Source organism: Monodelphis domestica, chromosome 4 (assembly GCF_027887165.1).
Source record: "Monodelphis domestica isolate mMonDom1 chromosome 4, mMonDom1.pri, whole genome shotgun sequence".
In the NCBI taxonomy this organism is placed as follows: Eukaryota; Metazoa; Chordata; class Mammalia; order Didelphimorphia; family Didelphidae; genus Monodelphis; species Monodelphis domestica.
This window is the reverse complement of record NC_077230.1, coordinates 57,018,239-57,030,790: the sequence shown is the minus strand read 5'-3', so window position 1 is coordinate 57,030,790 and position 12,552 is coordinate 57,018,239. Positions and strand designations below refer to the sequence as shown.

At 43.7% G+C, this 12,552-nt stretch overlaps 1 protein-coding gene across 1 annotated transcript in view; it reads right to left on the bottom strand.

Annotated features, from left to right (window-relative positions):
* Positions 1 to 6,693: 6,693 nt before the first annotated feature.
* CMSS1 (cms1 ribosomal small subunit homolog) overlaps positions 6,694 to 12,552 on the bottom strand; it is a 430,657-nt gene continuing 424,798 nt past the window's right edge. Inside the window, exons 8-10 of the mRNA XM_007493586.3 lie at positions 11,722 to 11,809; positions 10,301 to 10,389; positions 6,694 to 6,965 (exon numbers count right to left, since the gene is read on the bottom strand). Coding sequence (XP_007493648.2) covers positions 6,882 to 6,965; positions 10,301 to 10,389; positions 11,722 to 11,809 — 261 coding nt within the window. The 3' untranslated portion in view covers positions 6,694 to 6,881. The remainder of the gene's footprint in view (positions 6,966 to 10,300; positions 10,390 to 11,721; positions 11,810 to 12,552) is intronic.

Below are 12,552 nucleotides of genomic sequence, written 5' to 3'. Positions count from 1 at the left end.
CTCCTGGTGGCTCAAGGGCTTCCTGGGCATGCAAAATAGTACTAACATAATTTAAGATTTCTTAATAATCCAAGAGAATAGTCATGTTTATGAAAACTCGGCTCCTTTCTCAAAGTAGTCATGAATTCTATTTGTCACATAGTTTAGCCCAGATTGAGAATCAGGGTGCATCTCTATTTTTACTCAGCTTGGGCTATGGTTAAATGAACTTTATTCTGATTCAAAGAGGCTAGTATACTTTTGACCAAGGCTACAAAATATATATGGGTCATATGTTGAGACCAAGACCTATTTTAATTGTGGTACAGGTGATGGGAGTGGCGCTAATTGATATCCAATGAAATTCACATCCATGAAAATGTTCCTTATGCCCTGCTTGAGTGGCCTGGCAGGTACATGACTAATCTAAGGGCAATAATTTCTGAGAGCAGGAAACCCCACTCTGCTCCCCATCAATAGTGCTTAATTGATTCTTATGAAATTTCTTTAAATCTTGGGTAATGGATACTTTTGGATAATGAATGAATATTTCCCCCCAAATGTGGCTGTAGTCAAACAATATAGGAATGTAGTGGGGAGAAGGATCATTGTCTTATCATAATTCCCTCACAGAGGCCCTAGGAGCAATGTAATTCAATATAAGAAAGTGTGTCCTAACAATTAGTAAATTCAAAAGCAGTACAGGCCGCTTTCAGAGGAAGTTAGCTGTCTGTTACTGGAGGTACTCATTTATTTATTTATACCAATTATGTGTAATAACAAATTTCCACATAAGTTTTCTAAAGTTATATGACCCAAATTGCCTCCCTCTCTTCTTCCCTTCCTCTTCCCGGAGCTAGCAGGCAATTCAATCTAAGTTATACATATATTATCATGCAAAACATATTTCCATTATTTATTTTATACTGGAAGTGTTCAAACAGAAACTAAATGACTTGGGGGCACTATAAAGAGGATTCATGCAATAGGTAGGGATTTTAGTGCTTCTCTAAGTGTGATCTGGGGACCTCAGGGACTCCACAAGATCAAAATTATTTTTATACTACTATGATATTTTAATTCAGGATATGGTAAATATCAATAGATATTATCCACATAAACAAAAATGCCATTTAGGGTCCTCAGTTTTTAGGAATGTAAAGGGCTCCTGGGTCCAAAAAGCTTAAGAATTATTAAATCAGATGTCCTCTGATTTCTTTTCTAACTGTAAGACTGAATGATTCAAACCAGTTTGGAAAATTGCTGAATGATTAGACAACTCTAGACCATCTACAGTAATAGGGGAAAGTATCAAGGAAACCACCTGCATATAACTCCAAGCCTCAATAGTTTTGCTCTCACCTCCAACCACCTAAAGTTTCTAATAAAAGTTGTTTTTATCAGTTGCTATTTAAAATTTTTTATTATCCTATTTTATCTGTTACAAAAAATGATTAGATTGGCAAATTAAGTAGCAAAGTTGAAAATTTTTAGTTTATTTCCTTCCTCTTCTTTTTTAAATCTTTACCTTCCATCTTAGAATCAATACTGTGTATTGGTTCCAAGGCAGAAAAGTGGTAAGGGCTAGGCAATGGAGGTTAAGTGACTTGCCCAGGGTCACACAGCTGGGAAGTGTCTGAGGCCAGATTTAAACCCAGGACCTCCTGTCTCTAGGCTTGGCTTCCCTGTCCACTGAACCACCTAGCTGCCCCCTTTCCTTCCTTTTCCAGGAGATAGGGAGCTGGCTTCAGAGTTAGGAAGTGTTGCTTTTTAACAGAGACTGGCTCATTCAATCTTTCAATGTTGGAGGCAACTTCAATTTCAGAGATGGTGCTAACCATCATTGGTTGATGAAATTCCTCACCTGAAATTGATGCACCAATGATATCCCTATCTTTATCCATGATCCGCTGTTTCCCCCTCCCCTCTTTCTGAGAAGTTTCATAGTCACTTATTGTCTATCCCATATCTGGTCCATTTTTTTAGCCCAGCCAGTTCACCCCTCTGCAGGCAGCTTAGTAGTTCCCTATTTCTCTAGGGCTCAACCATTTTGGTGCAGGATTTCCACTGGATTCCCTTTGGCTTTAGCCCAACTGCAGCTCAGAACTTCCTAACTCAAGTGGATCAGCAGCCTTAGCCTTAGGAGCAGCAGGAATCTTAGGTGTCTGCTGCTTCACTTTGTCCTTTCCAATTTCTGCTGAAAGTAACAGGTAAGAACAAGAGGGGGGTTTGGATAATCCATATGCTATTCTTTAGCATCCTTTAAATAGGAGAAAGTTGACTAAAAGGGCTCAATTTATTAGGTCTTAAGTATTTATTTCATTTCTGAAAAATCTCCCCAAATCTCCAATCAGAGATCATTATCTCCTCTTTGAATTTACAATGTGGAAGAGCTAGAAAACAGAACTTGGAGCTTTTTGCTTCAGATGGCTAGATAGCTTTATAGTTCTCGTGTCCCAAATCTAGCAGTTTCACCCAAGAAGCCAGACTGTGCTCATTCTACTTCCAGGTCATATAGTCATTAGTAATATACACCTCATTTAAGAGAAGTAAAAATGGAGGTATAATACTTACGGCAGGAACTTGCTCTTTCTATAACTCAGTGGTCTGCTGCAAACAGAATAAGACTGCTGAGGACCATACCAGGAAAGAGGTATGCCATGCAGAGCAGCTGGCATGGAAAAATAGGCATGGGGGTTGTCTTTGGGCTGGTGGACAAAGAATATTCCCAACTCACTGCCATTATTTGTTTTGCTAAAGCAAATATGGTCAAGGGATTGGGCACAAAACACGGTACAAGGCTCTGTGATAAGTCTAAACATATAGTGCTGGTGCATTAAATTTTAGGCATGGGGGGCAGGGGGCTTAGACATCTAATCCACGCTACTTAATGGGTTTTCCTTACTCAGCAGAAAACTTTCAAAGTGATCATTAAAATGACCATAAAAAGGAGAGTTCACAAAAGCTCGCTGACTTTTTTTTGCTGGGGATGGCAGTGCCTTGGCAGATCAGGATGCAGGAAATTATCCTCTACTGAAACTTGCCTTTTCCTGAAGCAAATGGGTGAGTTGTTGCAACTCATAGTGTGAGAGAACTTCCTGAGACATTGAGAGGTTGACTCTTTGGTCCATGGTGATGTTAGTATGTGGCAGGAGCACAACTTGGACCTAGGTTCTTCTAACTCCAAGGTCAGCTGTGAGAACTGGAGCTGTCCAGAGGTAGAATGGGCTACCTTGGGGAGGTGCTGAGTTTCCTATCACTGGAAGTTTTAAAAGTGGAGTTTAGATGACCGAGTACTCATTAAGGATGTTGTAACGGGAATTCCTGCTTAGATCCATGGGGGCTAGTCTCCTGTGATGGGGATGCTCTTTCCTAGGTTAGTTTGTTGTCTCCGTGATGATGCCTCTCTTCCCAGTTGCTTCTTCCCTGTCCACGATTTGATGTACTGCCTTTTCCCCCTCCATTCATCAAATGGGATAAGACATGAGGAATTTTATTTTCTTTAACCACAGTGTTTAATGAAAACAAAAAATAGATGATTAAAAAATAGATGACCAATATTTTATTTTCCCCAAGTTTTTTTTTCTTTAGGTTTCAATTTTTACAGTCTTAGCAACAATCCCAGGAGACAGGGCAGCCACACAGGTGATGACGAGCTGTTTTCTACTCACACCTTCTTCAGCCTGCTAAGTAGATTTTCACCAGGTCTACAAATGCGATTTCTATTGTTTTAGGCTTTTTGATGACTATCGTTCTTTCCCAAATAACCCTGATGGCACGATCTGTCGCAGCTGTGGCAAGGTGATACGTCTCTGTTGGGTATACAAACTTGCTATTGGACACTTCAGAGAAGTGGCCTCTAAGTTCTCACCTTCCATTCTTCCTTACCGTTGTACTAAGAGCCTTCTTTAGGGTGACCAGATGTCCGCATGCACGGGCTGGTTTCATATTTCACTGCCTCGTCATGTTTTAACTCTGTTGGAATCCACATGGGAATCTGGCAGTGAATGCAGGGGACCCCCGACCCCCCAATTTTCTGGTTCTGGAAAATCAATAGCTGAAAAAGCCAGCCATTCTGAATACTGTCACTCAAACCCACACCTTATTCTCTTCCTCAATGGTATTACAGGCTGCCCATGGATATTTGGCAGTCTTAGACTTTCACTGTTTTCTTACCCAATGATTTCCTGATGCTTTTCCCTTGGCCAATCAAAGACACTGTGTAACACCAACAAACCACTCTCCTTGTTTGGACCTTGACGGAAAGCACGTGGAGCTTGGGGGTAATTTGAATGCTCTGCCTGATTTTTCTTGATGTGGGCAAAGAACATCCTTCTCTTCCTGGCCATTTCATCAAGGATTCCTAAAGCATTCCGTTTCTAGCTCTCTTCACCTTACATGCAAAACCTGGTCTGATCCCTAGAGGTGCTGGTGTTTTCCCTCAACCTTCTGAAATGGCCTGGTACGGCTTGCAGTCGTGGTTAAAAAAGGAGCCAGAGTTTAGACACAGGTCAGGAAGCTTTACTCAGACATCAGAAGTCACGGCAGGGAGAGGTCGGTCAATTCAGAGAGAAAAGCTGTGCAGTGTAATTAGAAATGATTTCCAGCCAGTATATACAGTGGAAAATGAAGAAGAGAAAATGAAGGGCAGTTTGGATACACTGCAGATTGTTACTCAATTGAAGGCAACAGAAGATAGAGGACACACTTTGCCTACACAGCTTTGCAACATCTTCAAGTACTTGTCCCTTTTTGAAGGACACGGATGATGACGAGAATGGATTATGCCAATCTTAGCAATGTTCTGGGATAGAGATAAAACGGAAAGGCAAAAAACTAGAGTTGCTGTTCAATTTGCACTGAAAAAGAGCTATATTTAAAGGTGAAGTCACTCACGTCAAGAGAGGAAAGACACAGAGCACATTTTTGCTTCTAATAAGTGGTCACTCAATGAATGTGCCAATAGCTTGTATGAATTTTTATTCTATTTTGTACATGGGTTTTTGGTATTATTTGGGGCATCTCAATTTTCTTACAAAATACAAATTTTATTCCCCTGCTTCTTTTTTGTCATGCCTCTAATACTTAGAAATTAAAGGGATTGGAGCAATGAGTGCTAGTGGGAATTGAGGCAATTGATTGAACCTTAACTGACTCGATCTTGTGACAAGTTCTGGAGCTAGCTCAGTGCCTTTTCTATTCACTTATAGGACTTTGACTTAGGACAAAACTTCAGTTGTGGGAAATGGGGAAAAACAACCTTATTGTATTGTTCGAACCTGGTGTGAGGCTGGGACACTGGACCTCTCTCTCTGCTGCTTAGAGTCTTAAATAAGCACCAAGGCTATGTTGACCAGAAACACAGCCAGACCCTAAGGCTGATATGAGTAGTTTTCTCATAATTGTAACCTCAAGGAACCCGTATGTTTTATCTGAAAACCTGCCCCATACTGATCAACCAGGTATTATTTCCATGCTCTCTTCATTGCATAAAGATCTTTATAGGGAGGAGGCTGCTTTTTTCCCCCTGATTTCAAGGAATTGTACCTGTTTATTCTTCCTCTCCCAACTTGGAAAGTCCCTGATCTTTCCTCTAATTAGAAATAAGATTACCTAGTGTTGTATTGTTTCCTTTTAGGTAATTGGTTTTGTTTGATTGTTTTTAATGTATAAAAATCTATCTTCCCCTGTATTTGGGGTCCAGCCCGAAGCTGAGGAAGGGGCTTGGTCTGATTTGTTAGGCAGTTGGTATGCATTGCTAATAAATTGAAATGCTCAGAAGCTGGAGCTTTTGTTTCCTCAGTCATTTCATCCTTTACTCCTGCCATACCCATAAGCAAGCTGTATACCTTTGAATTGTAACGCTCAGGACTCCAGAACTTTACCAGGGCTCAGGCTGATTAAAAAACAAATTAAGCCAAAATTCAAATATAGGATTTTATAGGCTGATGATAATCTCTCCCTTTCCCTCTCTCTCTCCCTCCACCTCCCCTCCCTCCCACCATCTCTCCCTCCCCCATCTCTCTCTCCCTCCCTCCCTCTTTCTCCTCTTCCTCTCTCCCTCCTTCCCTACCCCCTCTCACTCCCTCTGTCTCTCTCTTCCTCTCTCTCTTTCTCTCGCTCTCTTTCTCTCTCTCTCTTCTCTGTCTCTCTCTTTCCCTCTCTCTCTCTCTCCCTCTCTTCTCTGTCTATCTCTCTCCCTCTTTCTCTCTCTCTCCCTCTGTCTCTCTCTTCTCTCTCTCTCCCTCTCTGTCTCTCCCTCTCTCTGTCTCTCTCTTTTCTCTCTCTGTGTCTCTCTCCCTCTCCCTCCCTCTCTCTCTCTCTCTCTTCATCTCTCTCTCCCTCCCCCTCTCTCTCTTCTCTGTCTCTCTCTTTCCCTCTCTCTCTCCCTCTCTCTCTCTCCCCCTCCCTCTCTCTCTCCCTCCCTCTCTCTCTCTCTGCCTCTCTCTCTCCCTCCCTCTCCCTCTCTCTCTCTCCCTCTCCCTCTCTCCCTCTCCCTCTCTCTCTCTCTCCCTCTCTCTTTCTCCCTCTCTCTCTCTCTCTCTCTCTCTCTCTCTGTCTCTCTCTCTCTCTCTCTCTCTCTCTCTCTCTCATTATAAGGGCTAGAGTGTTGTCTTTTATGAGTGTGAAAAGTATCTTATAAACTTACAATCTCCCAGAAATAATAGAATGATACCAGAATGCATGTAAAAGTCTCCATGAATCTAGTCAAAATTGAAACAAACTTCTATTTTATTATAAGGAGAAGAAAGCTGGCAAAAAAGGCAATAAGATTTAGGCCTGCTAAAGCATCCCAAAAGACAAACATCCATCGGGCAGGTGTGATTCATTTGGCAGTGAATGGCCACATTAAAAACATGCAAATTCTATCCTTATGTTAATTCTTCATTAGAATTTGGACTTTAGAAAATCCCCAGCTTCAAAGAGTCGGCTTTACACAGGCTTATTAGTCTCATTTCCAGCAGTTCAAGGACTTCTTTTCTTATCTAAATAAGAGAAAAACAAATGAACAACAATGGCAAAAAAGGGAAAAGTTCTCAATGTGAAGGAGACATTTTGTTGAATTAATTCAATGCTCTTGACTCTTGCTATTTACTCAGCTGTTATTAGAGATGCAGCCAGAACGGGATCAAGTCCAAACCCACATCTGATCCGGAGGTGAAATGTTTACGTAAGTAAATGAAAAGGTCCTGCAGAAAGCATCAGTTCCATAAAATGGACTCTTGTTTGTATCTGTTTTAAAATATTCCATCTGAATGGATTTCCAAGATCTGCCTTCTGGACTCTTTACAGCCTTGGGTTCATTGTTATAAATGAATTAATATTCCAATTTAGTGTTATTTTTTTATTACCTTTACTAATATTGCTGATTTTGTTGTTCAACCTTTTTAGTTGTGTCTGACTTTCTGTGACCCCATTTGGGCAAAGATGCTGGAGGCGTTGGCCAGTTCCATTTCCAGTTCATTTTATTGATGAGGAATCTGGGGCAAACGGGCTTAAGGGACTTGCCCAGGGTCACCCAGCTAGTGTCTGAGGACCGATTGAGCCCAGGAAGATGAGTCTTCCCGACTCCCCCTGCAGCGTTCCAGCTACCATGTCATCTCTGGTATTGCTAATGACCAACGATAAAAACAATATTAAATAAGTAATCACGAGGCAAAACGACAGCTACCCTCTTTATAGCCAGATCACTGTCTGTGTGCCCATGGCTAGAGGACTGACCCCGAAGCCAAGAAGACCACGACTCAAATTCTGACTCCGACCACCCTAGCTGTGTAACTGGGACAAAATCAATGCTAATTTTTGGTACTCGGGCAACTAAGACAAAACAGTACACACAATTGTCAATTGGGGGGTGGGATAGGAATTGGAGGGGACAGAGGAGCGGAATGTCTTTACTAAATAATATTCTCAATCTGGACAAAAGTGAGCACAATTAAAAATAAATTGGAAGGGGCAGCTCTGTGGTTCAGTGGATAGAGAACCAGGTCTGGAGACCGGGAGGTCCTGGGTTCAAATCTGGCTTCAGATGCTTCCTAGCGGTGTGACCCTGGGTAAGTCACTTCATCCCCACTGCCTAGCCTTTACTGCTCTTCTGTCTTGGAACTAATGCATAGTATCCATTCTAAGACAGAAGGTAAAGTTTTCTTTCTTTTTTTCTTCTTAATAAGGTAGCTTAACTGCCAGATGGCACAGTGGAGAGAATGTTGGGCCAGAAGGCTCTTCTTCTTGAGTTCAAATCAGACCTCAGACACTTCCCAGCGGTGTGACCCTGGGCAAGTCACTTAACCTTGTTTGCCTCAGCAGAACGAGCTGGAAAAGGATATCTCTGCCGGACAACCCCCGATGGGGCCACAAAGAATCAGACACAACAAATCAGCGAATCGCTCCGGTTCGACTTGTTGAATCAAACTTATTCTAGACGCATAAGCCCATTGCAGTTGGCCGATGTCCCTCCAGAGACGCCGGTTTAAACGGTGAGCCCGTTCTGGAAGGGTCCCGACTCTGCTCCCTCCCTTCTGAGGGAGTCTGGCTGTCACCGGGCACCTGGCCTGGCCTGGCCCAGCGTGCTGCTCTGATCTCCAGGGAGAGCCCTGAACAGGCGCCGCTGGACACCATCTTCACTGGCCAAAGGAAGCGGCGGGCCGTAGTGGGGGGAGCGCCGGCCTCGGGCTCAAGGTGTCAAGCGAGAGCGGCGAGGCCGGGCACCTCGTGGTCTACACGCCCGCCCCGCCCCCGCACCTTACAGCAAAGGAACCCAAGCCCGGGCTCTCCCCCGCCCCGCCCCCCCCCCCCCCCCCCCGGGGAGGAGGAAGGCGCACGAGGCGTTTTTAACTTTCCTAAGACTCAGATATGGATTCTCCTAAGAGCCCGCTAACAATGAGAGCCATTGTCATCTCTGTTTGGGAGACTGACAGACCGACAGACACACAGACACACAGAGGGGTGATAGGTACAGACCGACAGACAGACAGACAGATAGAGAGACGGACACAGAGACAGATAAAGAGGTGATAGATACAGACCGACCAACAGACAGACAGAGAGGTGATAGATACAGACCGTCAGACAGACAGACAGATAGAGAGGTGATAGATACAGACCGACCAACAGACAGATAGCTAGAGAGACAGACACAGAGACAGATAGAGAGATGATAGATACAGACCGACAGACTGACAGACACACAGACAGATAGCTAGAGAGACAGACACACAGACAGATAGAGAGATGATAGATACAGACCGACAGACTGACAGACACACAGACAGATAGCTAGAGAGACAGACACACAGACAGATAGAGAGGTGATAGATACAGACCGACCAACAGACAGACAGAGAGGTGATAGATACAGACCGTCAGACAGACAGATAGAGAGGTGATAGATACAGACCAACCAACAGACAGATAGCTAGAGAGACAGACACAGAGACAGATAGAGAGATGATAGATAAAGACCGACAGACTGACAGACACACAGACAGACAGATAGCTAGAGACAGACACAGAGACAGATAGAGAGGTGATAGATACAGACCGACAGATAGACACACAGACACACAGATAGCTAGAGAGACAGACACAGAGACAGATAGAGAGGTGATAGATAGACAGACAGATAGACAGATAGATGATAGACTTAGACAGACAGATAGTTAGACAGATAGACGGCCAGATAGATAGACAGCCAGATAGACGGATCGACAGATGGATAGAGAGATGATGGATAGTTTAGATGATCGATGTTTGACAGAAAACTGCCTCATCTCAATCAGGATGTTAAGTGACGTGTTCCAGGCCATGTAGCTAACAGGTGGCTGAGGCAGGATCAGAACTCAGGTTCTCTAGATTCCAAGGCCAACATTCTATCCACTTTCCTCCCTGCCTACAGCCAATGTTTTTCCCCACAAAGACAAAAAATGTGTCAGTAGGTTGCTAATCCAATTTAAAAGAAAAAGCAAAAAACAAACGAAACCCCCTTCCCAACAAATAAAACGAAAAGCATGAAAAGGACAGGATGAAAAGAACTTGCAGGGAAGGGCTGCAGTTGAGGGGTGGGGGGCTTACTAAGGGTCGCTGGGATTTTCCGTCTCTTAAAAGCCAAAGCTGGAGAGTGGAAATAGCCCAGACTGGACGCTCAGGCGCGCCATGGGAAGGGTTAACTTCTCCACAGTAAGACACCTCGGAGCCAAACGCCAGAGACAATTGGAGAGCCAGCATGGGCTGGCTCCCAGAGTCGAGGCTTTATTACCATGTTTGAACTCCAGTTCAAATTGAGAGAAAATGTGATTAAAAACAATTGCTGGTTACATGGTACCTCGGGAATGTCCATCAGCCTCCTCAACTTCTGGTCTCTCCAGTTCCAATCAAAAACCAGATACTTCAGGGAGTTCAAATTAAGGACATCTGAAAGGGACAGAGATTTGCTCGAGTGAAGCCCGCATGGCATGAGCGTATCAACAGGGCTGCTTTGGGCGTCATGGCTCTCCCCTCCCCAGGCCACTCATCTCAGGACCTTAAGCGCTACCCTGGCCTGGTGGAAAATAAATGCAAGCACTCTTCAGAGTTCAGTCTGCCCCTGATTCTGAAGGAAAACACACAGGCAGAGAAACTCCTGTTGTTAAGCTCATCAAATGCTCATGTCCTGGCAGGAAATCCACCCCAAGCCGCCATTACACAAAACCACAGTGGCTCAATTTTCATCACTGGCAACCATTGGGTAAGATACATCCTGTGGTTTGGGGTTCGTGGCCCTTCGGGGGAGACACGTAGGACTCATCTGTGGGACCCTGGAGAGGAGAATCAGATTCATGGGAAACTGAATCTTCAGCATCCAATACAGTCTTCAGGGCAGAAAGGAAAATCATGGAGGATGGGTTGTGTTCAGAATTTTTTTAAAAAATGGAACATCAGAAAGTCACTTCACCATTCTGTACCTCAGTTTCCCCATCCAAGTGGTAGAAAATGGAATTATCTTTAGAGAGAGTCCTCTTATTTCTCACTACACTGCTGTACCAAGTCTCCATTCCTTCATTACTCCTCAACAGGCCACATGTACTTCTCAACTCAGTGCTTTTGCTTCACATTGTGACTTGGAATACTCTCCTTCTTCCTTCCACTCCCCGCAATCCTACTCGTATTTCAGCTCCTGTGACATCTCCACTGTGAAGACTCTTCAGATTGCCTTAGCCAAGTGATTTCCAACCCCAAGAACATTCCAAATACAGTTAGAATTTTCTCCCCAGGATTTTATCTTTTTTATGCCCAAGTATTTGGCCTCTGTGACTATAACTTACTATAACCTAAATTTATTTTCTTTCTTTTTAATTTAATTTTTAATTTTTTTTTAAAGACTATTTCCCCACATTTCCATGATTCATTTTCTTTCCCTCTCCTCTCCCGGAGCTGACAGGCAATCAGTCCCACTGGCTTGTACAAATGTTATAGGGCAGGGCTTTGGTTTTAAATGTCCTTGGGTATCTGAAGGTGTAGGCAAAGGAGTAATTATGCTCAATAAAGGCTGATGGACTTCTCTTTGGACAAAGACACTTTTGGCCTACAGGAAGCCCCAGAAATTATATTTCTGTTCCAATAGGTTTAATCCTTCAGCCCCCTTCAGGGGAGGAACCAATCCGTGGCAGTCTGACAATAGGATATTCACATTTTTCTCACAAATTCCATGTAGTCAACAGATAGCTATGGGAAGCAGTGATACCCCCAGTCCCTTAGGGTTCCTACCTTGCTGAATGAGTGCTTTGATCCTTCCAGGTGTTCCCACACCCAGATGTACCACACTTTTCTCCAACAACTTTACCTGCTCCTGAATCTGCTCCAAGATAGAAAAAAGCCATCAAAAAAGAAGTACTTTCATAATAGGCACGTTTTGAGAAGTTTCTTTTAAAGATAAAGGGTGGCTCAGGATAGAGCCACAGGCCTAGAGAGGGGGAGGTCCTGGGTTCAAATCTGACCTCAGACACTTCCTAGCTGGGTGACCCTGGGCAAGTCACTTAATTCTCATTGCCTAACCCTTACTGCTCTTCTGCCTTAGCATAGATTCTAAGAGATGGTAAGGTAAAAAAAATAGAAAGAAGATAAAGGGTGGAGAAAAGGTGTCACTAGAGGAATTAACTTCTCTTGTAACACAGGGTGACCTCTGGCACGTGGGCATGGAGCAAAAGTGTGTGAAAGCAGCCCAATGTTTAACAATAATGTAACGAAAGCCATCATTAAAAGAGTACTTCAGGGTTTGGGAAGTGCTCTACGTGTACAGGTATCCTTTCTACACGGCAACTTTCCCCCGCTGAGGTCTTGCTATACTGTGGATCGGCATAAGACAGTTAAGTGGGAATTCTGGGAGTTTCGCAGAAGCCACAGAGGATCCACGAAGGCCAGCAGGTGACACAGAAACAGTTCAGAAACTCAGAAATGCATAAACCCAAATTTTACAATTTTAAACACCCCATAAAAAAGTAAAAAAACCTCAGAAGACTTCTCTGCTCTGAGAGGCCCAAACACTTTGCAGGGACGTTTCCAGATCGTGGGGTGCTGCCCCCTTAACCCCACAAAGGG